This window comes from Danio aesculapii, chromosome 23 (assembly GCF_903798145.1).
Source record: "Danio aesculapii chromosome 23, fDanAes4.1, whole genome shotgun sequence".
NCBI lineage: Eukaryota > Metazoa > Chordata > Actinopteri > Cypriniformes > Danionidae > Danio > Danio aesculapii.
This window is the reverse complement of record NC_079457.1, coordinates 2,649,198-2,675,541: the sequence shown is the minus strand read 5'-3', so window position 1 is coordinate 2,675,541 and position 26,344 is coordinate 2,649,198. Positions and strand designations below refer to the sequence as shown.

At 38.7% G+C, this 26,344-nt stretch overlaps 2 protein-coding genes across 2 annotated transcripts in view; both read left to right on the top strand.

Annotated features, from left to right (window-relative positions):
- Positions 1-25: 25 nt before the first annotated feature.
- Positions 26-5,546, top strand: LOC130217465 (uncharacterized). The gene is made up of 5 exons (XM_056449577.1): positions 26-103; positions 3,635-3,664; positions 3,741-3,788; positions 3,864-3,887; positions 5,117-5,546. Exons 1-5 carry the CDS (start codon positions 53-55, stop codon positions 5,435-5,437), a joined length of 474 nt encoding a protein of 157 aa, XP_056305552.1. The 5' UTR covers positions 26-52; the 3' UTR covers positions 5,438-5,546.
- Positions 5,547-10,691: 5,145 nt separating this feature from the next.
- g3bp2b (G3BP stress granule assembly factor 2b) overlaps positions 10,692-26,344 on the top strand; it is a 26,289-nt gene continuing 10,636 nt past the window's right edge. Inside the window, exons 1-7 of the mRNA XM_056449630.1 lie at positions 10,692-10,891; positions 12,059-12,197; positions 15,189-15,270; positions 18,965-19,138; positions 19,818-19,905; positions 23,121-23,232; positions 23,497-23,722. Coding sequence (XP_056305605.1) covers positions 12,103-12,197; positions 15,189-15,270; positions 18,965-19,138; positions 19,818-19,905; positions 23,121-23,232; positions 23,497-23,722 — 777 coding nt within the window. The 5' untranslated portion in view covers positions 10,692-10,891; positions 12,059-12,102. The remainder of the gene's footprint in view (positions 10,892-12,058; positions 12,198-15,188; positions 15,271-18,964; positions 19,139-19,817; positions 19,906-23,120; positions 23,233-23,496; positions 23,723-26,344) is intronic.

Below are 26,344 nucleotides of genomic sequence, written 5' to 3'. Positions count from 1 at the left end.
GTGTTTAATTAAATGTGAGTGTTTGCTGAAGCTCAGTCATTATTCTGACACCATGAGGATCCTTCAGAGCTCCTTCATCCTCAGCGCTGTCCTGTCCTGTGCCGTAAGTTCACACTGCTCACTCTTCTTATGGTTATTTCTTTAGCTGATTCTTCATCCGCGGCTCCACTGTCAGTCTACTCTTAGAAACAGCATTCATTTTTTAATGTTTTGTAAGGAAACCACCAGGCCTGCATTGATTTACAGATCTAAAATACAACAAAAACATCCTGAAATATTTGTATTATTATCAGTGGTGTAAAGTAACACATTACAAATACTCAAATGACTGTAGTTGAGTAGTTTTTCTCAGGAATTGTAATTTACTAAGTCATTTTATAAATGTGCACTTTTACTTTCCCTTGAGTACATGTTCACTGCAGTATCAGTACTTTTACTCCACTACTTTCCTTCAGCCTGCAGTCACTACTTTATTTTCTCTTGTCTATGAGGATTAGACAAATCAGTCCTGTGATTCCTGTCCAATCAAATCACACATAGAAGGTAAATCACATCATACTGAACTACCTCAAGACATGGGTGATTTATAATCGCAGCAAACTGTTTGAAAGCATTAAAAGTGTCCATGAAGATGTCCAAAATCTTTACACGCATTGACCCAGAGACTGTTTAGATGCAGGTCATTGATGAGAAGAAGACGGATGTTTACTGTATGATGACTGAAATGGCCTTAAACACCCAGCAGGCACAAGACGTCAACATGATGTCAGATTGACGTTGTACCCCATCATCATCGGGACGTTGCATTTCGTTTGGAAATAAAAATCATGTTGACGTCAGAACCCAACGTCAGACTTGCGTCAATGTCCAACCTAAAATCAACCAAATATCAACGTCTAATGATGTTACAGCTTGTAGTTGTGTTGACGTTACCACTATGACGTCTATCAGATGTTGGATTTTGGTTGCCATCCCTGACGAATAAATGTCAGTATTTGACGTCAATATGACGTTGGTTTAAGATGTTGGCTCAACATTGGATTTTGGTTACTTTCTAACACAACCTAAAATCAACCAAATATCAACGACATTTGATGTTGTTATTGGACATCAAAATAACGTTGTCCATAGACGCTGGGTAGACATTGAATTTTGGTCACCTGACATCACAACCTAAATCTTACCCATAATTAACGTCAGTACAGGCACTACAGAATATTACGTTTGCACACATCCACAAATTACATGCATCAGTTTAATACTCACTACTCACTACCCTTTTTGAAAGGTCTACTTTTTACTCATACTTTGAGTAATATTTACAGCAGGTACTTTTACTCTACTTGCACTACTTCAGTATATTGTAAAATGTAATTTCAAGAGTTCACATTGATATAAATTATCAGGTTTAGCATGCTATCCTGGGAGAGAACCCTGCGCTCGGAGATACTTAAGCCCAGGGCTCCCACATGGTCATATACAGTAGCATGACATGGTTCAAGACCAGGCAGTTCTCAAGAGTTCCCCCTGGTAAAGGGGGAGATAGGGAGTTTCTTCAAAAAACGAAGATAAAGCTACGGTCACGCTGGGCTTTGTGTGTGCGAAATTCTGTCGTGCGGCGCTGCGAAAAGGGGCGGGATTAAACAAGATGATTAGACATTAAAAAAGCGAGCGATTGCTCCATGTTTTAAATTTCTGTCCAGAGAGGTCCTGTTTTGATCCTCGATTGGTCTCACGCAGTCAAGTGATGCGATTTTGCAGGTCAGAGTTCACCAAGCTTGAACTTTACACTTCAGCAACCTGCGAAACTTGACGCATGACCTTGTGTTTCCGGTCTGACGCATTCGCGTGCGTATGAACGGTCTATGGGAAGAAAAGTCAAGTGTGACCGCAGCTTAAGAAAGGTAGGATGAATAGGATTATTTACTGGAGTCTAGAATTTATCTGATTGGACTAGCAATGAATATTGATGCGAGGCCAGCCATGATAAATGACATGATGTGCTCCTCTCGAAATTAGTTTATGAAACTTTGTTCATTCCTGTGATTTCCACGCTTAATGTTTAGCATCATTACTCCAGTCACATGCTCCTTCAGACATCAGTCATATTGTGCTGATATGATGATCAAAAAACATTTTTATTATGCTGAAAATAGCCCAGTAGATGTTTTTGTTTGTTTTTATTTTATTTTGAAGAATAAAAAGTTATAGAAATCTATAAAAGAAATATTAATCCATTATAAATGATTTTTGATCAATTTAAAGTATCCTTACTAATAAAAGTATTTATTATTTTTTTTAACCAAACAAAAAAAAGAAAGAAAGAATAAAAATGTCCCTGACTGCAAGCTTTTGTGTGATACAGTGTATAATGTTACGAAAACAGTTTATCTTGGATAAATGCTGAAATCAAGAAATCATGAAGAAATTGCTCATCTGTAAATAAATATTGATGATAATACTTCTACTAATAATAATAATAACAATAACAAACTAAGCATATTACTGATTTCTGAATGATCATGTGACTGCAGTGATGATGCTAAAAATTCAGCTTTGAAATCATAAACATAAATGACATTTTACAATCTATAATAATAATAATTCCTCACATTTATATAGCACTTTTAGGGACACACAAAGCGCTTTATGCATTTTTGGGAGGGAATCTCCTCATCCACCACCAGTGAGCAGCATCTACCTGGATGACAAAATGGCAGCCATATTGCGTCAGACAGCACACCACACACCAACTGATTGGTGGAGAGGAGACAGAGTGATGAACCCAATTATGATATGGGGATGGTTAGGAGGTCATGATAGACAGAAGCCAGTGGGCAGATTTGGCCAGGATGCCAGGGTTAAACCCCTACTCTGTTTTCCAAGGACATCCTAGGATTTTTAATAACCACTGAGAGTCAGGACCTCGGTTTAACGTCTCATCCGAAAGACGGCGCTCACTGAGCAGATTAGAGTCCCCTTCAAAATACTTGGGTATTAGCACACACAGACCGCAGGTTGAGCGCCCCCTGCTGGTCTCACTAACACCACTTCCAGCAGCTATCTAGTTTTCCCATGTGGTCTCCCATCCAGGTAGGCTACATTCCAAATAGCAAATAGGTATTTTAAATAGCAAAACTATGACAAATGTTTACTTTTTTCTGTTCTTTAAATCTTTAAATTTATCCCTGCTGAAAAATCCAGCTTAAACCAGCCTAAGCTGGTTGGCTGGTTTTAGCTGGTTTACCAGCCTGGTTTTAGAGGGGTTTTGGCCATTGGTTTCCAGCCATTTCCAGCCTGGTCTTAGCTGGTCAGGCTGGAAAATGACCAGCTAAATCCAGCTAAAACCAGCTAGACCAGCCTGGTTTAAGCTGGACATAGCTGGTTTTGGCTGGGCTCCCAGCCTGGGTAGGCTGGTCAAGCTGGTTTTAGCTGGTCATTTTCCAGACTGACCAGCTAAGACCAGGCTGGAAATGGCTGGAAACCAGCCTGGAAATGGCCAAACCCCCTCTAAAACCAGGCTGGCAGCCTAGGCTGGTTTAAGCTGTTTTTTTTTCAGTAGGGTCTTCATCAGTGTATCTCTTTCTTTGTATTCATTCTGTATCTCATTCTGTGTGTTTTTCGGTTTCTGCAGTTGATCTCAGCAGCAGGCGAGACACTGACTGTAAGTTCACGTAATACATAATAATAATGATTATTGATTGATTTCAGATGTCATACAGTCAGTCTGTTTGTTTTAGGTGTCTGTTTATTATCCGTACGGCTACATTTGGGTCAGTCCATACCAGGTATATGTGAGCAGAATGACTCTTGGTCATTGCTTTGTGTTTACACCATTATATTGACTGGGATTTATTTTACAGGTGATCCCGGTTCTGACACACTATGTAAGTATTTCTGAGTGAATGAAACTTCCAGTAAAATATTTGTAAATTAGCGGTTTTCTGTATTTTGTGACTGATTTTGAATCGCATTATTTGAGCTTGATATTTCATCCAACAACTTTTAACCTTGAAAAGTTTGAAAAGGGACTTTTCATGAACACATGTATTAGTTTGCGGTGCTATATTGTGTATTGGTGTTGTATATTAAACTACAAAAACCTTGAAATAAACTGCCAGTACATTTTTTGTTATTATACAGACTTATTTATCTCTATATATATTATTTCTTATACATTTTATTATTTCAAATGACTAAAATGTCATTGAGAATGACTGTTAAACCGTAGAGTTGGATTTTGTGTGTATATCAGAGCTATGAATGCATCTTAAGCCTTGTGTCTTAAGTCAGTGAGTTTAAAATGTTAGCTTTTTTTTCTTACAAAACAAATCAATCTGTATTAAAAGTAAATAAATAAATGCGTTAACAACCCTAAGAGAGTATGGATTAGTTTACGATGGATTTATGCAATTTTGGAAATTTCAAAATAAAAGCCACTATCTGACAGCATTATAAAGGAACAATCAGGATCAAATTTAACAATAGTCTGACAGAAGAAGAAATTTTTCCACTGAGCATGGCTTAAATTGTGGGATAATTAATTTTTTGGGTGAGCTATTCCTTTAAAGGGGTAAAGACATTCCTTTACATGATGTAAAATAAGTCTCTGACGTGTCTAGAATGTCTGTGTGAAGTTTCAGCTTAAAAGAGCACACAGATAATGTTCTCTATCTCTCTGAAACTGACCCTTTTTAGGCGTTTGCGGCATTTTGGTGACTGTCGCTTTAAATTCAAATGAGATTGCGCTCTTTTCAGAAGAGGGCGGAGCTACAAATGCCTCTGTGTCTGCAAATGTCTGCATAATGGCAGTTTCAAAAACCAGACTGACGTCCTATGCTAATGAGGGAGAGATGGTCACTAGTGGGCGGGGCTTTCCCCCTCTGATGACATGTACAAAGGCAGAATGTCAATCAAAGTGTTTCTGCAGACTGATTTTATCAAGTCTGATTATAAAAAAATACAATGATACATGTTTACCATTAGAATCTAGTTATATTTACAGACTGCTGACACACAACTGGGTTTAAACCCCTTATAAAAGTTATTATTGCATAATAGGTCCCCTTTAATGCAGTTTTACAGCATCTCAGTAATTAATGTTTTGGCTTTTTAGGTTATTCCAGTGCCTCTCAAAACAACTGGATCTGAGAGGACAACTACTCCAAGACCATTCCTGACCACCACACAAAAACCGACCCCACCAGGCCCTGTGACCTCTGAACCTCCCACTATGACCCCAGCCACGCCCACTGTGAGCCAGCCGGGCCCGGAGTCTACAGCCACGCCCAATGTGAGCCCGCCGGGCCCTGTGTCTACAGCCACGCCCACTGTAAGCCTGCCGGGCCCCGTGTCTACAGCCACGCCCACTGTGAGCCTGCCGGGCCCCGTGACCTCTGAGCCTCCCACCACAGCAACCCGGCGAGGAGACAACTGAGGGGCTGTTAGCCAGAAATGGGAAACATTTGTTTGGCATGTTCATGTACACCACAACAAAATGCACAAGTAGAAAATGCATAAAATAAAAGTGGAAAAATTGTACAAAATTCCTTTGTTTTTGTGTCCTTGGGAACACCCGAAAGTCTTGATGACGCCACATCGTTTTACATGAAAAATTAATAGATGGACATGGACCGTTTTTGTGCACAAGATAATATTTTTTAAAGGGCACCTATGATCAAAATCATCTTTTGTAAGCTGTTTGGACAGAACTGTGTGCAGGTATAGTGTGTCCACAGTCGTATTGGAGTGATAGAAACACAATACGTCTCTTTTTTTATTTCCTGATGTTAAATTAGGATCCAAATCCCTCCCATTTTGAGGCCCACTGCAACTATACATAGGAGAGCAGTTTCCCCACCCAATGATTTGATTGACAGCCGCATGTTAACATGTCTCTGTAGTAACGCATATCCACAAGACAGGAGGTGCGCAAAGCAGCCGGGATTAAAAGATCTGTTCAGCTCTCTGTGATTATCAGTCATCATCAAATGTGATCAAGAATGAGTTTAAAACGTTTTTAAAACAGCGCATCTTAATGAATTACAGCAAATTACTTCAGCTTTACTTCGTGTGTCAGTACAATTATAAAATAAGACTCCAATCCCAGTTTGTGGACGTTAAATCAAGTTTATTTTGTACATTAACATAACAGATCTCCATATACAGCAGTATCCATACTTTGTAATGACATTGTGTGTGACTCAATTGCGGAAAGGCTTGAATTAACTCCACAACAAATACATCAAATAATCATTGGGAAAGTTCTTACTGTGGTTTTTCTCACAAATGTTACATGAGATCTGCATCCTTCATGTCTGTCACTGTGCTGTTTATCTGACACAGCAGAGATGGAGATTGAGGCACACTCTGACAGGCACGTGGGAACGGTTGGCAGGGAGAACTAGCATTAAAGGCAAAGGAACCAAAAACAGTGTGTTCAGAGCAGAAAATTCTAATGTGAAAGCTATAATAAATAATCTGATCTGAGTTCTATCCAGCCTGATCTCACGAGAAAATGTAAGTATTCTACGTTATGACAGTTTAGTGGCTAATTCGGACGAATTTGTACGAGTTCAGTTGTACGAAATTGTACAATTTTAAAAAGCAGGCGTGGCACCTAACCCCACCCCTAAACCCAACCATCATTGGCGGATGAGCAAATCGTACTAAATTGTACGAATTAGATTGTACAAATTAGCCACTTAATCAAAAAGCTACGAATTGCCGTGAGATTGTGTTGTTCTATCTGACATTTTTGTCAAAATTGAGTTATTCACATATTCACATTAAATGACATCTTATTTACATTATGGGATGTTTTTTTTACATTTTAAGACTTTTTATTTAGAAAACGAATGTCACACACATACTGTTTACTATGGAATGGAAAAACATTGAAGCTCATTTTCTCAGAATTATTCAGAACGCAGATAGAACCTTATAATTCCAAGGTGACGACATTCTGGAGACACATATTCTTATACTATAAACATAACCAGTGTGTCTGTCTGTTCACTTTCACTGGAATTTGTGCTTGGTTTTTAAAAAGTCATCTTCACCAATACACAGCGATGAAAACAACAGCATTGCTCAATGCTGTGGCTGACTTTCTTCATCATTCACTGCGTGGCATTGGGTGATTAAAACCTACCAGTGCTGACATGTAGAACGGCACACTTCTAAGGCACCTATCTGTTTTATCATCATGTATTATTGTCTGATATGCTCATGTAAATAGCTGGAAGTGATCAAAGACTATTAAAACACAACACTTGTGTTTTTCAGTAGTGCTTTTACAAGATGTAAAATAAGTGTCTGATGTGCCTATGTAACCCTGCTGGTGCTATACCACCTAACCCGCTCTGAGCTGGGATTGAACCGGCGACATTCCGCATGGGAGATGGTTGCTCTAACAAGGAGGCTAAAGACCATGGCCTCTAGTGTCTGTCGCTAGAGCACCTTTAGACAGTGATGGTTCTAGTTTAAATGGCACCCTGGGCGAACCACCCCATATCCAAATACCCCCCCCCCCCCCCCCCCCATATATTTTAATTATTTAGTATACATAAATATAAATCTGATTATTATTATTATAAATAAATAACAGAAATGTAATAAATATAAATAAATAACAGAAATCAATCATAAATGTAACTGGAAAACAATGTAAAGACTGCAGTGAGAGGCTAATATCTCTTAAGAAATCTTTGGCTACATTAATATTAAAGACAATTCTATAGAATAAGCTACAAAAAAATATGTATTATGTAATTATCTGTTGTCTTAGACCCAACTCATGGCCGAGAATTATTAAGTCTTACCTCCCTGACTCCTCATCTCTCCTTTCTGCTTCACAGCCATGCTAAGTCAAAATAAGATCATCATTATATTATAACTTTAGTTTTATTGACCTGCAAAAGCTCGCTGCGTGCCAACACCTCTGCATCAAAGTTACTCCGGTTTCACAGCGCATAAGCGGTGTGTATTTTTTAAGCGTGCGTGCATGTAAACAACCGGTATTCACACTGGGAGCAGAGCAGCGTGCGTGAGGTGGGAGGTAATGGTTTTATGCGCATACAAAAGATGCCAAATCTGGCCCCTGACATCTTTATTCTGGCATTACCACTCTAAATTAAAACACTTGCATAAAGTAAATTGTATCTCAAAGCTTACTGGGGCTCGTTTTTTTTTTCAGCGTCTCCCCGTGCCGCCCCCAGCAAGATGCTGCCCTGGGCGATCGCCCATATTGCCCATGCCTAAATCCGCCACTGCCTTTAGCGGTCAGAGGAGTGAGGTTTACCTGCACAGCGCACTAGCTGGCCTCCGTTACATTCACCCCCCCTAAACGGTTGTTGCTAGATCAAATACGTTTGCGGTCAGAGGTTAACGAGACTAATTTGTATTGTTTATTAAATTTCGCATTTATTGTATTTTATTAACGTCTACCCCCAACCCCAACCCTAAACACCAACCATCACAGTAAGGTAAAAACAGTAGTTGTACCGAATATTATTTATGTTATCCATTAAATTACTCAATGAATTGTATTTTTTAAAGCCTACCCCCACCCCAACCCTAAACCCAACCGTCACAATACTGTAAAAATATTAATTATTGATATACAGTGTCATTAAAAAATGTTGCTATATTAATGTGTATGTCGCACTACCGGCCGGCCACATATCCGATCTAGAATTTACCCCCCTAAACCTCACTCCCATCCAGGTGAGAGCACCAATGGAACCCGCTGGTCCTACACTAGCCAACCCGCTCTGAGCTGGGATCGAACGGGCAACCTTCCGCATGGGAGTCAGTTGCTCTAACAGGGAAGTTAAAGACCATGGCCTCTAGTTTCAAATTAAACTTTACTTGTTTAAAGTTAAGGTGGGTGTGATTTTGCCAAGTAGAATGCGATCCTGGATTAACATCTAGCCTATGTTGATCCTGGAATGACGTTTTTGTTCAAAAATGTAATGCGTACCTATTCCCTATCCCTAAACCATAACTGTAAATTATTCACAAAATCAGAGGGGAATATATAATAACAATCATGTAGAAATGCATAACACAAACCATAAGCCTAACTTTAGCATAAACTGTAAACGTATCCCTTAATTCTGATTGGCTGATTGGAAAGTTGTTCCAGGATCAACATAGATGCTAATCCAGGATCATATCCTACTTGGTGAAATCACACTAGCTTTATAGTTAAAGGGGTTTACATGTCGACACAAGACATTCTGTTATGTAAATGAGTCCAAAATAACTTTGAGTGGATGCAATTGAAGAGAATACGTCATTCATTCATTTTTCTTCAGCTTAGTCCCTTTATTCATCAGGGGTCACCACAGTGGAATGAACTGCCAACAATGCCAGCATATTTTACACAGCATATGAGCTTTCAGCTGCAACCCAGTACTGGGAAGCTCCCATACACACACACTCATACGCTACAGCTAATTTAGTTCATCAGTTCCTCTATAGCGCATGTGTTTGGACTGTGTGTAGTCGAAACTGGAGCACCCGGAGGAAACCCACACCAACACAGAGAGAACATGCAAACTCCACACAGAAATGCCAAATGACCCAGCTGGGACTCGAACCAGCGACCTTCTTGCTGTGAGCCACTGTGTCACCACTAAAGAGAATTATACAAAAATACAAACAGGTTCTTATTTTAATTTTCACATGCTTTAATAACCTCACTGATATTACAGAAGAAGTGGTCCTGTTTCTCACTTGTAACACAAGCTCTGCTCTGTTAAAGTAATGCTATTAAAATCCTGTGATTGCTTGGAAATGTCATATTCATGAGTTTACAGCATCTAAACCAGAGATGCCCAAAGTTGGCCCACTGTAACCTTTGATTTGGCCCACTCTAACCTTTGATTTGGCCCACCGTCCCATCTGAGATGGGAATGATGGAGTGGGGTTGGAGGGAATGCCAACCTTGACAACACAGAGATCATCATTTCTAATTTGACGTAACATTTTTTTTTGTTTCGTTTTATTTAGAGCAAACTCAGATTAAATGTTTCAATTTAATGTTGAAAATGAATCTTATTTTATCTTAAAAAGTAAATACTGTCTCAGGATACAGGACTATGCAGCAGACATCGGTAAATAAAGGCAAAAGCTAGTGTAATTCTGTTATTCATTAGATTGTTTTGTGTTAATTTTGTTTTATGTTCATTTTAAAATGTCGAAAAATATTTTATTAGTTAATATACGACAGTGTTTTCTAGTCATTGTTAAACGTTATTAAATAAATTAGGAAATTACCCATGGAAACTATATTTACCTTCGGCTCACTAGCCTCAATCAAGTTTGGTTTTTGGTCCTTCATAAGGAAAAGTTTCGGCACCCCTGATTTAAACCAATCTTGAATCATGTGTAAACAGAGATATGTTTAGACCTCACCCCACAATTCAGTATTTATATATTAATTAATTTTTCGGTTTATTATTAGTGATGTGTTTGATTTGTGACGAGCATGTTATTATTTTAAATCCCTCGTAACGTGTTTTTATTCACTGTAATTTGTAATTGTTTGTAATTTAACAGCAAATCTAAAACTGTACTGTTAAATCGGAGAAATGTTAATTAAAAATAAAAAAAATAAATTCTCCGTCGCGCGTGTATGACGCGTTTTTAACGTGCCCGCGGCGGGAAGTCGCGTTCTTCTGCGTGTGCGCGCGCGCGTGAGCGAGCGAGCTGAGAGCGGTGGACGCGCGCACGTCGGCGTCTATTTGTGCATTTCTGTTCGGCGGATGTCGGACGTTTATAACTGGTAAAGCAGGAGTCGGTCAGTCGACCCTTGCGCCGGTGTGTGTGGAGAAAGCTTGCGGAGACAGCGGCAGCGCGGCGGTCAGCAGCTCCGTCACAGCAGGTCAGTATCTCCGTGATTAGCATCAGGCTAAAGCACGCGCGAGCGCTATTGTCTATCTGCTGCGCGCACGTGCACGTCCATCTACAACAATGTCTGTCTGCCTATCTATCTGTTTGTTTGTTTATTTGTCTGTCTATCTGTTTATCTATATGTCTGTTTGTTTGTCTGTCTATCTGTTTGTATGTCTGTACATCGCTCTATCTGTCTGTGTATCTGTTTACATGTTTTTGTTTCTCCGTCTGTCTGTCTATGTGTGTCTGTTTTTCTTTCTGTTTCGGTATATTGGACTGTCTATCTGTTTTCCTGTCTATATGTCTCTGTTTGTATTTCTGTTTGTCTCTTTGACTGTTTTGGCTGCATTTCTCTGTTTGCCTGTCTGTCTGTTTACCTGTCTCTTTGCCCGTGTATCTGTCTGTCTATCTTTCTGTCTTTTTACCTTTCTGTCTGTCTATTTGCCTGTCTGTCTGCCTGTCTTTGTCTGTGTATCTGTCTGTTTGCCTGTCTATCTTTCTGTCTTTTTACCTTTGTCTGTCTGTTTGTTTGCCTGCCTGTCCGTCTGTCTGTTTACCTGTCTCTTTGCCCGTGTATCTGTCTGTCTCTTTGCCTGTCTATATTTCTGTCTTTTTACCTTTCTGTCTGTCTGTTTGTTTGCCTGCCTGTCCGTCTGTCTGTTTACCTGTCTGTCTGTGTGCCTGCCTTTGTCTGTGTCTTTGTCTGTTTGCCTGTTTGTCTCACTGTCTATGTGCAATTCTCTGTCTGTCTGTCTGTTTGCCTGCATGTCTTTGTCTGTTTGCCTTACTGTCTGCCTATCTACCTGTCTGCCTGCTTTTTTGTCTGTCTGTGTGCCTGTCTATCTGTCTGCCTGTCTTTTTTTGCCTGCCTCTGTCTGTCTGCCTGTTTATTTGTCTGTCTGTTTGCCTTTCTGTCTGTTTGCCTGTCTTTTCTTGCCTGCCGCTGTCTGTCTGTCTGCCTGCTTTTTTGTCTGTCTGTTTGCCTGTCTATCTGTCTGCCTGTCTTTTTTTTGCCTGCCTCTGTCTGTCAGCCTGCTTTCTGTCTGTTTGTTTGTCTCTGTCTGCAAGTCTGTCAGTCTGTCTATATCTGTTGTATTCTCATTATGATTGAGGTTCTCATCATCTGTTGTGTTTCTCTGTTCTGTGTGTGTTGTAGTGTGAGTGTGTGTGTGAGTGTGCGCGTGTGTGTGTGAGAGAGAGATGGTGATGGAGAAGCCGAGCCCCCTGCTCGTAGGACGCGAGTTTGTGCGGCAGTACTACACACTTCTGAATAAAGCACCTGATTACCTGCACAGGTGAGTTCACTGCTCATTTATTATGCATACAAGTTATTTATTTATATATATATATATATATATATATATATATATATATATATATATATATATATATATATATATATATACATACATACATACATACATACATACATACATACATACATACATACATACATACATACATACATACATACATACATATATACATATATATATATATATATATATATATATATATATATATATATATATATATATACATATATATATATATACATATATACATATATATATACATATATACATATATATATATATACATATATACATATATATATACATATATACATATATATATACATATATACATATATATATACATATATACATACATATATATATATATATATATATATATATATATACATACACACACAGTTGAAGTCAGAATTATTCGCCCTCCTGTGAATTTATTTTTTCTCTCAAATATTTCCCAAATGATGTTGAACTAAGTCAGGATTTTTTCACAGTATGTCTGATAATATTTTTTCTTCTGGAGATAGTTTTATTTGTTTATTTCGGCTAGAATAAAAGCAGTTTTTAATTGTTTTAAAGCCATTTTAAGGTCAAAATTATTAGCCCCCTTAATCTATATTAGTTTTGGATCGCCTAATTACCCTAACTTTACCCTAATTAACCTAGTTAAGCCTTTAAATCTCTTTTAAGCTGTAATAATTCATCTTAATTTTATTTACTGTCATCATGGCAAAGATAAAAGAAATGAGTTATTAAAACTATTATGATTGGAAATGTGTTGAAAAAATCCTTACACTCTTAAACGGAAATTGGGGGGAAAATATACTCATTATGTTATTTTGATTAATTAAATATAATCATTTAAGTTTATTTTGTTGGTTGGTAAGTAAGTAGGTAGGTAAAACTTTATTGTCCCTGTTATGGAAATTTGTCTTGGACTCTTGCCCTCAGCTGCAGACATCACAAACATGGAAAAACAATACAATTTATAAAAAACAAATGTGTATATAAATAAATACCCCCCCCACCTCCATATATACACATAAATAAGCAAAACAGATACTCTTAGTCTAAGCCACCACTATTATTTAAAAGCTTAATGTCACTGGATAAAATGAATTTTTATATCTATTTAATCAACATCAAGGTACTCTGAACCTTTTCCCTGAAGGTAACAACCCATACTCATTATGCAGGACATGTGATGCATCACAAACTATTTGTTTAGCACGTCTTAATGTGTCCTGTTCATACATATCCTGCAGTGACATCTGTTCTGATACACCAATAATTTTCCATGCAGTGTGAATCAAACTGACTACTTTAGATCTCAGCTGCACAAACAAGTTGCCAAACCAGACCTCATTAATCAGTTCCTCATTAATGTCCACACAGCACCCCATATTAACAAAAAAAAATACAGAATTGTTGACATTTTTGCAGATTTATTAAAAAAGAAAAACTGAAATATCTCATGGCTCTAAGTATTCAGACCCTCAGTGTTTAGCAGAAGCACCCTTTTGATCTAATAGCCTGTTTTCTCTGAGTGGTTCGGTAGGCTGAAAGCAAACCGTACCACTTTTTGGGTACCCTTTGCAAAGGATACCTAGCACGACAAAAGGGTACCAAAAGGCAGAGCAAGACGCGCAATTGAATGCTATTGGTTTACAGAGAGACATCACTCGCTTGTGCAACAAGCCAGGAGAATGAATACAAAGGAACCGCCATTTTAAAAAACACTGCCGAGACGTTACACAATAATAATTTATACATATAATAGCGAGCCATGGTTAATCCAAGCTCAAACAAACACTATTGACGTCTTGATGAACAGCCACAAAGCCAAGAAGAAGAGTAGAATCCACCCTGTGCCACGTAGTGTTTATAAGGCCGTCTAAAGCGCGAGCGGTTTTGCTTTCTCGCATGCACTCGCCACGCATCTATATTTGAAATAACAAACTTCTTGAGCTGATGATAATAACATGAGCTTGATTATTGAAGTGCTTCTGACATCCTTTCACAAACACACAAAGGCGAGAGTGAAGCGCGAAAAAACAAAGGAGCAAATGATTCTTTCAGCAACCTAAAAGATGAACGAGCTGCCATGTTTAACTATTATCATCGCCTTCTGAACGCTGAATGACAGAATTACTTTCTAATAAGAGGTTACATGTGCTGCTGAAGATTACAGACACATGAGAGGTTTGCACTGACTGTGGGCTATATATTGCGTGTTGTTTTTGAACCCAAATAAGGACTAAATGTATGCTGTGTGTAGTTTTTCTATAATAAACATATCAGACACTGTAAGGGTCTGTTTGTGTTCATATATGCTGAGTTTATTTATTTTATATAATCGCAGACGTTACAGTACGCTATTTCACAGTTCTAATCTATCTGCAGTTATCAAATCATGTTGATAGAAAAGGATAGTAATGAACATTTATGTGTGTAAAGCATCTGCTGTGTGAAGTGCTTCTCATATGATATGTGAATGACCCGTACAGCTTTACTTAGACTTTTTCTCCAGTGAAGATTAGGTCGACTGAAACTTTGTTGTACACCTCGCCCACCAAAAGAGTACAATTGGTACCCTTTTAGCAGTGGAAATGCAAGCCTGATAAAGGTGACCCGTACCATACTATACTGTACCACTCAGTGGAAACGGGCCATAGTACAGCAATGAGTCTTTTTGGGAAAGATTCAACAAGTTTTTCACAGCTTGATTTGGGGATGCTCTGCTATTCCTCCTGCTGTGTGAACATTAATGAGGAAAAAAATGAAGTTAAATAATTTTAGCAAATGGCTGCTGTATAACAAAGAGTGAAAAGGTTAAGGGGGTCTGAATACCTTCCGTACCCGCTTTGTGTTAATCCGTATAAAACAACTCGAATGCCAGCTCAGAGCAGTGCAGTGAATGTGCTGTGATCCTCTCAGACTGAACTCATGTTGTGTGTTTGTGCTGTGCAGATTTTACGGCAGGAACTCCTCGTATGTTCATGGAGGTCTGGACAGCAATGGCAAGCCGGAGGAGGCAGTGTACGGACAGGCGGTAAGTGTTTACGTCTTCTGACGGACACATCAGACTTTAAATTCTTCATTGGAGATGAGTGTGCCTGCAGAGCTCAAAAGTGCCTGCCTAAATCAATCCATAGCAGCTATATTGCACTTTGGGTTTTAGCTGATAAAGATGCAATAATAAGGCCCAATCCTAATTCAAATTTTTACCTTGACCCTTGAAACGGCATGTGGATGCTGTTGTTATTATTATTATTATTATTATTATTATTATTATTATTATTATTTGTACCATTTTTATTTATCTTCAGGAAAACAACATTATAGCAGACACTATTAAAAAGCTCATTTCCAGCCACTAGGCTTTTCTGACAGGGGATTTCAGTGTCATCGAGTGTCAGATGTGAAGGTATATTGTGGCACTACTAAACAGGAGTTAATATTATGGATCATACACTCACCAGTTCAAAACGAGCGTCAGAATGGGGAAGAAAGGTGATTTGAAAGGTAAATGCCTTGTTGATGCCAGAGGTCAGAGGAGAATGGCCAGACTGGTTCCAGCTGATAGAAAGGCAACAGTAACTCAAATAAGCACTCGTTACAACCGAGGTCTGCAGAAGAGCATCTCTGAACACACAACACGTCCAACCTTGAGGCAGATGGGCTACAGCAGCAGAAGACCACACCGGGTGCCGCTCCTGTCAGCTAAGAACAGGAAACTGAGGCTACAATTCACACAGGCTCACCAAAACTGGACAATAGAAGATTGGAGAAACGTTGCCTGGTCTGATGAGTCTCCATTTCTGCTGACACATTCGGATGCTCGTCTCAGAATTTGGCGTCACCAACATGAAAGCATGGATCCATCCTGCCTTGTATCAACGGTTCAAGCTAGTGGTGGTGTAATAGTGTAGGGGATATTTTCCTGGCACACTTAGTACCAATTGAGCATTGTGTCAACACCACAGCCTACCTGAGTATTGTTGCTGACCATGCCCATCCCTTTATGACCACAGTGTCTCCATCTTCTGATGGCTACTTCCAGCAGGATAACGCACCATGTCATAAAGCTCAAATCATCTCAGACTGGTTTCTTGAACATGACAATGAGTTCACTGTACTCAAATGGCCTCCACAGTCACCAGAGCTCAATCCAATTGAGCACCTTTGGGATGTGGTGGAACGGGAGATTGGCATCATGGATGTGCAGCCGACAAATCTGCAGCAACTGTGTGATGCTATCATGTCAATATGGAGCAAAATCTCTGAGGAATATTTCCAGTATCTTGTTGAATCTACATCATGAAGGATTAAGGCAGTTCTGAATGCAAAATGGGGTCCAACCCGGTACTCGTAAGGTGTACCTAATAAAGATGCCAGTGAGTGTAGATAGTTTTTTTTTTTTTTAAACATGTCCATAAAACACAAACGCTGATATGACTGTATTAAAACGTATGCTTGTTTGGTGTAAAATGCTTTATGTTGCCAAAAAATACATGTTGCTGCTGTATTCTGGGATATTTTCATACCCCGTCGTTTCTAGTGTGCTCCTGGAAAATCTTCTTTTCGAGGGCTATCTAGCTCTTCCCCTTAGCCCTACGCCTTCAAGATAAAGAGAATTGGGGTGGGGTAAAGGTTAGGATTGGGCCTTATAGATTTTGTTGATACCGGGGCTTTAATGATGCACATAACGAGTCAAGAAACATTTATAATTGGGCTTCACAATATATTGTTTCAGCATGGATATCGCAATGTGTGTCCACAATAGTCACATCGCAGGATCTTCAATGTTGAGTTTGGATTATAGTTGATCAGCACAACGATTGAGAGTACAATAATTATTGTGAGAAGCGCTAAACAAATAAACTCGAAATGCAAAGTATAACCATAACAGAGTACAACTTTTATCATTTGCATGCGTTTTAAAGACATTTCAAGAGAGTTTAAAGCATTTGAGCACAAAGAAGTACATTTGTAACTTTAATGAGAAGTAGTTTTAGTGAATTAATACAACGAAGACCGTTCATGCACCTGAATACTGTTCGACTCTCCAGTAAAACCATAAAGCACTGTTCACTTGACTTTTTCATTGCGCTGTTGTAATTTATTGTAATTTATATAAAGTTGTTTATTATTTTTATATATATGATTTACACCTTTACAAAATCACCCCAATTAATCTAAATGAATGATTTCTTTCCAAAATAGAGCTATTCAAACCATATGGGTAAATTGTATTCAAATCACTATATATATATATATATATATATATATATATATATATATATATATATATATAGATAGATAGATATATAGATAGATAGATAGATAGATAGATAGATAGATAGATAGATAGATAGATAGATAGATAGATAGATAGATAGATAGATAGATAGATAGATAGATAGATAGATAAGTACTTAAATTAAACTGTCGTAGTAATTATGTTGCCGCAGTACAACACAACTGTAGTAATAAACAAATTATTCAACAGGCTTCAGTTTTTCAGCTATAATCACAGTGCACCACAACACTGTTACAGTATTTATTAGTTTATCAGTTACTATACTATACTATTCTGTAGCATTAACAAAGAGTTGTACACATTACACACTTTACTATGTGCTTCAAAAACATGTTTATTATAAATTACTATAGATTTTCCCCCATGCGGATTTCTTACAGACATCAGGAATAACAGATGTAAGCATACAAAAGCATGGATGCATCGTCTACATCTTTATTTATTTATTTATTTATTTATCTGTGTAAGGCAAGGCAAGTTTATTTATATAGCACATTTCATACACAGTGGCAATTCAAAGTGCTTTACACAAACAGGAATAAAAGAAACAAGTATAAAAAAAATAAAAACAAAATAATAAAAATGGTTAAAAAAAATAAAATAAATAAGCATAAAAACAGATAAAATGTGTTATAAAAGAAGAGAAAAATAGAATAGTGTGATCTGTCGGACGTAGCACAGTGCTCATTCAGTAAAGGCACAGCTAAACAGATGTGTGTTCAGTCTTGATTTGAATGTGCCTAATGTTGGAGCACATCTGTAAACAGTGTAAGTGTACGTGTAAGGGGTAAACAGGGGTAAACAACATTCACCGCTGATGCACATCTCGATGTATACGTTACGGTTGTTTATTCTGCCGGATTATAGCGAAACAAGATGGAGATTTTATTGCAGCGATTACAGCAGGCTACGTTATTTATATTCTGCTGGGTTTTGTATGTGTTGTGGTGTTTGTATCTGATTTTTATACAACACATTAATATTTATACACCTAGCTAGGCCTGTATATTATCTTTATTGGTGCTGTCAAATGAATTATAGTATTGAAAAAGTTTGGACACATTATATTGATTACATGCCACCTTTTCTTGCATTTTTCAGCCAGTTTCTTGAACTTTACCCCCTTTATGAGCAAAAACATATGGAAGTCTATAAAAGCTGTTCGGCATTTCTTATTATGCCTGATTTTAACTTTCATAAACAACATAAAACAGAAACATTTTGATGTTGTGATAATGATTCATATTTAGAAGAATCACTGCCTGCTCTCTCTTTGAATTTTCCGCGTCATCAATGTCGTCATGTGAAAATAACAGATTATTGTTATTTCTCAAACCTATTGTTAAGTGCAAAAGTAATACTGTTATATGTAGGCCTACTGCTGGTCAAAATGCCAAACCTTCTTTACTTTGTGTGTGTGCAGGAAATACACAAGAAGGTGATGTCACTGCAGTTCAGCGAGTGTCACACGAAGATCCGTCATGTGGACGCTCACGCCACCCTTGGAGACGGGGTGGTGGTGCAGGTGATGGGGGAGCTGTCCAACAGCGGGCGGCCCATGAGGAGGTTCATGCAGACCTTTGTGCTCGCACCCGAGGTCAGTGTGTGTGAGCACTTATTAGCTCTGCTTCCATTCAAAGATGCTAATAATATTTGTGCAAAACATAAATCATTAGTGAATAAAGCAGCATTTCTATTCAATTATAATTAAACTCATCACTTCAGGATAAACTGGAGCAGATATCAGTCAGAGAAGTGGAGTTTAGTGCGCTGGGATTTGCCACTGTGGTGTTTTTTCTTAATAAATGAGTTGCGCCTCAGAAGACGAAGACCATCCGCAATGAACGTGGTGGCTTTTGGAGTCATGAGATGCTCTTTGGGAGCGCAGACTGATGCTCAAGACTGTTCTGGAGGAAATAATAGAAGAATAATACTACTGAAGCACTGTGATGATGGACTGACGGAGGGCTGATGCCTTTTACAATCAACAGAAACACATTTCAGATCTGCAACAATGGAAAGCTGCAAACCAACATTAATGACGCAAAGACCCTCACACACACATTTATATCTGATCAGCATCTGAGAGAAACTGCATCACATCACACAGATTGATGAAGCACAGAAGCAGACTTTAATCACTACATGTTTACATCATAGTTTATGCACATTTTATGAGAACTTGTGTGCATCTTGGTGTTTTATTGAAGAAATATAGCTGTTATTTATGTATAATATAGGTTTTTGACATTCTTTGTGCGTGTGTGTGTGTCCAGGGCTCTGCTGTCAATAAGTTCTATGTGCACAATGACATCTTCCGCTATGAGGAGGAGGTGTTCGGAGATTCTGAAGCTGAACTGGGAGGTAAAATGTCCAAGTGATTGTCATTTGTATTGATGGATCTTCCCGATACAGTATTTCAGGGCTTAAAGTATTCCGGCACCGTCCTGAATCTCCAGCGTGTGGCGGTGAGGGAAAAAAATAATAATGTTTTAGAGCCTACGCATGCGGTTTAATTAGGGATGCTCAAGATAACCAATTAACCTTTAACCGAAAGGGTGCGTTTGTAACTGATTTAATGGTATCAGTTAAACACGGGATTCCCAAACTTTTCAGCCCACGACCCCCAAAATAACAATGCCAGTGACTCATGACCCCTAATATACTCTGAAGTGATTATAAATATACAAACCTTGCATGCAACGGTGCACACACACCAATGGGCCCAAGTCTATTCTTCATTTAATTTTGGGGAGAACGCCACTCTGAGGTCATCCTCAGTGTTCAGTTTGTTCAGAGTGCCTTGAAGGTTTTACCTGGTCCCATGAAATTAATCTGCGGCATCTGATCCTATTGCTGTCACTTTAATCAAATGTAATGAACCCAGAGGTCACAATCCAATGGGGAAAAAAATTGCATGTTGTTTATTTAATGTAACTATTAACTATTTTTAACTTCTGTAAGTTATGGATAAAATATGGCCATACAAATAGTTTAATAAAATGAAGCAACCAAGTGACCCTCCTCATTATCCCGCAACCCCCTGAGGCGTTCCCACTTTAGGAACCACTGAGTTAAACGATTAAAAAAAATTATTTGACATATTTACGGTGAAGTTTTCACCTCGCCGCTGTCGCCACTGGCTTGCATGGTTCTGGATCTGTAGAGCTGCGCATTGAGGGATTTGCTCTTCAGTGTTTGGACTCTCAGCAGTGAATATTAACCACAGTGAACTTAACTGACCTCAACTTAAACACTGAAAACTGAACTACACTTTCAGTTTACTATGATCTTCTATGTGAAGCTGCTTTGACACAATCTACATTGTAAAAGCGCTATACAAATAAAGGTGAATTGAGTTGAAAATATTTGTAAAGTTTGGCTGCATAAGGGGCCGATCACAGCGAACGCGCTTTTTTCGTTGAGAGACGCATATTTTGAATGGTTTACTAACGGCCGCGAGTGCTTTACGCGCTGCTTATGCACCCTGCGCACCCCTGTTTATGCCGTTGCGCGCTGTGTGCTCCAGCGGAAAAGGCGCTGTTACGTCAGTCACCTTTTTAATTATTCAATCAAATGAAAGCAGAGGCGGGGTTTCTGTTGAGGTGACAGAAGGTTTTGTGTTGTCAAGGCGACTGCGGCGAACTTTTAATGATGGAGAGACTAGTGGTCGCTGTTTTAAGTTATCCAGAGCTGTATGACTTTACAGATCTTGAATATCACAATATAGCTAAAAATGACAATTATAACATCGACAGCAACACAACTCGCACACAATAGATCAGCTGATTCAGTCGTTTCCTAGTGACATACAAAAGAGCACCGCGCTTCTTTTTTTCTTGTCAACATAAAAGGCAGTGCGGTGCGTGTCGGGTTTTTGAAACCGAAAGCTGTGCTCTTTGTGATCTGCCCCAAATATTTGTTAACTCGCGGGACAGTAACGCGTGCAAACACTCGTCTACAGGCGTTTTTTGACTAGGAAGCAAAATGAAAGAAGGATATTTCTGGTCACAGTTTGGCACGAATGAGTTGACTTAAACCAGCGCTGATGGCCTCTGTGCTGCCTGGAGCCGCGTCACAAACTCAACGAACAGGCTATTGATGATTTAGTGTACAACCAACAAACCAAGCTTTTTTTCCATTTGGAAAACTAGTTATTAACAGTTCTTATATAACATCAGGTTTTAAAATAGCCTACATAATCTACGGATGAAACAAATCCAAAGTTTTTCCTGATTTTTGTATAATGATAACTCCGCACCAAACTGAGGCTTTCATTTTACAGCTTATAAAACATGTATGCAAATTAATGCAATATCATACGTAAACAACAAAATTGTTATACTAAAAGTCAACGTATGACCCTTAAGGTAAGGGTCATTGTCTTTAATCACATGCGGGAGGAAATAAGTCATAAGACATAATCTGTAAACTAATGACTTCTATTAAAATGTTGATAGAGGTTTGTGAAATAATAATAACAGCGGAGCATTATTTTATGCATATTTTCCCGTGGAGCGATCGATTTGAGGTAGCCTGATATTTTTATTTGACGGAAGAAAAAACATGGTTGGACAATTAGCAGACCCTCAGCCTCCTCCACTGGACCAGCTCCATCTTCTGGTCCAAATGTCATAAAAAGAAAGAGTTTGCAGGACTTTGCTTATAACCCAGAAACAATAAGTGATAATGGCCTTGATTTCACTTCTAATCTTCAGTTTAGCAGTTCAGTTCTTTAGAACTTTAAGCACTTACTATTGTTTAGAAGAAAACATTTGACATTAGTATTTTTAAATAAATAGTGCAAAGCATAATCATTACCCCCAACCCACCCCAAAACAAAAGTTCAGGCTCAGGATTTTTTTTTTTTTTTTACTTTAACCCCTGGTATTTGCAATGCTGGGTTAAATGTTCATGTTGTATTATAGCAGCGTTTGTGTTAGGTCTGCACAGTATATAGAAAATCCATTAATGCAGTTAATAGTATCTGCACTACCTGCAGAGACTTTTTTTTTTTTTTATGCACTAAGCATTTTTGTTGCATGCATTTATCAAAATATGATCAATCAGATGGGACCTTGAAGTTGAGAGGCAAATGACAACTAATAAAAAACAATCAGAGTCGGTATATCTGCAGAGGTTGTCAGTAATTTGTAATGTTTTAATGTCTAAATATTTGCATCTTGACTTTTTTTTTTTTTTTTTTTTTTGCCTGATTAATTGGATCTGAAAATTATTATCTATTAGTATCTTTATTGCAATAGTATTTATTTTTACATTTTTAAATGTGCGTAGTCTGGTTTGTACTGGATTGCTAATGGACCTTGAGTCTGGAAATAAAGAATAATTCAACAATAACACATTTTCTCAGTATCGTGCAGCCCTAATGTTAATGAAAATGTACAAGAGATGTCTGATTTACACCGCTACATCTGACACCTTTCATTAGCTGCAGTCATGAATCTGACGTGTTCCAATGTATCAGTTTATTTGCCTCATTGAGTGTGGTTTGTCACCTGATTGTGTTTGTCTTGCATCTATAATGTGTCTCTGAAGTGTGTGTGTGTGTGTGCGTGCAGAGTCTGAAGAAGAGGAGGTGGAGGAGGAACCAGTGGAGACTCATGCTTCTCCTGAACCAGCACAGGACCGGCCCAGCAGCACCACCTATTATGAGCCGCCGCCGCCCGTCAGGTACCAGCACACACACATCCCAGAGCTCCCTATGGCTGTGTTTATGTAAAACCAACTAATCTGTTTGTAATCATGAAGTTGGTTTAACTTTATGAACTTGGTTTAATTAAAAAAACATTCATGTAAATGACTTAATCTGATCTAACAAGTAATCAATTTTTAACAGTGAAATATCAATGGCCTTATCGATAAGCTGGGCTGCTCCTGTTATACGGCTGATCAATTGATAGATGGATAGCTCAATGCTTGCTTCATGTTTCTCAGTAATGGAGTGGAGGAACAGCAGGAGGAGGCAGTCCCAGAGGTGGAGCCGGAGGTCCAGCCTGAGGCACTGGCCAGTCAGGAGCCAGAGGTGGAGCTTAGCACTGAGGCAGAGCTACAGGTGGCAGAAGCGGAGCCTGAGGAGGAGGAGAAACTGCCAGAGGAGGAGAGAGGCTCCACCCCAGGCCTTTCCCTGACTCCGCCCCCTCAGACCCCAGAACCGCCCAAGGTATCACCTCATTTTATAGCACAATGGACCCTTTTCACATTTGCAGGCTTCTCAGCTGCAGAAGTCGTCATATTTGTATAAAGTTAATGAACGGGCGAGTACAGCAAATACATTTTTTTTTTTTTGTATCAACACTTTCAGAGAATAATGTCATATTTACTGTCCTGCACCCATAGACTCTGCATTACAGACACCTCACACATGATATCGTGCAAGGTATAGCTTTATAAATGTGCATATGTTTTTAAAAAAATCTGAATAGTAGCAACTTTTAAAGGTTTTAGGAGGCTGATGATAGTTAAATGCATCATAACAGTCTTGTGAATAGTAGGGGTGTCAATATTAATTGTTTCTTCGGTGCACCACAATGCCGACGCGGACAATTCAATACCGGTTCAGTAATAATCACAACCGGTTATTATGTACTGACGTCATTTATCTCATATGCGATCTGTCGTGAGGGAGGCGAGCGCGGGAATTTACAACACTACAGGCGCCAACTACTTAAAATTCACTGTGTGTGTGCTTTCTTTCACTGGCACTTACAGCAGAAGCCCCTATTTATCTGAGATTGAGGGAGTAAAAGTACTCCATTTCTCTCTCTCTCTCTCTCTCTCACTGTGGCCCATTTCACCTGCTGGCGTAACTCTTCCTCCCCTCTCTTTTCCTCTCGGCTGTATGCATTCCTGCGGCTGTACCGGTGCATTGTCGATGGACCCGACCAGATTTCATGTGGCGGTCTCACAATAACGCTCCCGAGCAAGCGCGTGTGTATGTGTGTGTGCGCACGAGTGCTTGTGTGTGTGCGCGCGTGTGTTTGGTGCTGTCTATATTTGTGTGTGTGTGAATGAGAGACAGTGTGGTGCTCTGTGTCCGTACTCTGTGTGTATGTGTGTTTTTACAGACAGCTTGTTATAGCCACCCCCCAAATACAACACCGTGTATGGAAAGCATCGTCAATGCACCGTGATATCGAATTATCGAATTGAACCGAATCGATGGCATGATAATCGTAACCGAACCGTGAGACCAGTGTAGGTTCACACCTCTAGTGAATAGGGTCCATATATCGTTTTGGTATCGATATTGCCATGCATATAAGCAATATCACACGAGTAGCAGCACGATGTAGCTGTATATCGGCACTGGTGGGAGGTGTGCCTTAGTCTCCCACCAGTGGCGATGTACAGCCACATCACACTGCTACTCGTGTGATATTGCGTTTATACAACAGTTCGACGGCACAATAGTGTGTATAAAAAAGATCAAACGGAGAGTCTCAAAATACTTTTGTATGAGGAACTACTTTCTTCCGCCATTCATCCACATCAGCAGCTGACGTCAGAACAGCAGAAACCGCTGCTACTTCACCAACGTCACTTTAGAGCTAGTGTTTGAATGATTCTCTAGCGTAATGTCTAAAGTGATGACAAAACAGCTGATTTTGCTCACATTTAAAGATTATAAGGCTGAACAGCATGAAATGCCATCAGTCTACAGAGATTTCTCAGTATTTCTGTTGCAATCAGGAGATCACAATAATTAACTCCAAACAAGCCAAAGCAACGCAAACACTAGCAGATTACTGTTGTGTTTGCTATTAGGAAAAACGCTGAACACATGCAGATATTTCTTCTTTCTTTCTGTTTACTGAACTAGTCTGCAGTAATGAAAACAGGAGACGCATTAGAAACAGATAGACATCTCCAGTTTTAGGACTTTAAGATGAGTCCCATCTCACACTCAACACACTACAGTTATTATGGTAGCCTATAAATACAGCACTACAACATACAAAAGAGAGAGATCGACTTAAAAAGCCACTTAACAGTTCAATAGTGATTTGATCAGCTGTAGTTTAAAATTATGCTGGGCCTTTCCTCAACCGTAAGAGCTTATGCGGTCTCTGTCGCCATCTTGTGGATGGACAATGTCAACCGTCTTTGCTCTGCTCAAAGACAGGCTAATGGCCGCCGACGCTGTGTTTCTCAGAAATTATAAATATTTTATAATAGGCACTATCCTTATAAATAAACTGCATAGTTGCAATCTAAACAACTACATTCTCTCCTAAAAAAACCCATTATGCATAATTACTACATTATGTTGTCCAACAGCAGGAATATTTGTCAAACTGTAGAGCGTCCTCTTCTTGTTGCTTACTCTATGTGGGTGGAATAATACACAAAGGTGAAGAGGCCTTTGTGTGCTGTTACTGTATATGTGTGTGTATATATATATATATATATATATATATATATATATATATATATATATATATATATATATATATATATATATATATATATATATATATATATATATATATATATATATATATATATATCTCAATATTAATCTAGATTAAAATGGCTCATTTGAATTTTGCTGAAGGCATTCAGAATATGTGTGCTACCCAAATAATAAGTCTTTGAGAACGGGTTTCTCGAGCCAGGTGGCGCATTAGACCAGGGGCTCATCTCCTTCTTCCAAAATGCATCACAAACTGCTCGAGAAACTGTTCTACTATGATAATTGGTGATGAAAATAAATGATGTTCAATAAGATGTACTTGTGTTTACTAACTGTTTATTCAGGTAAACATGAATGTTGAACTGTAGG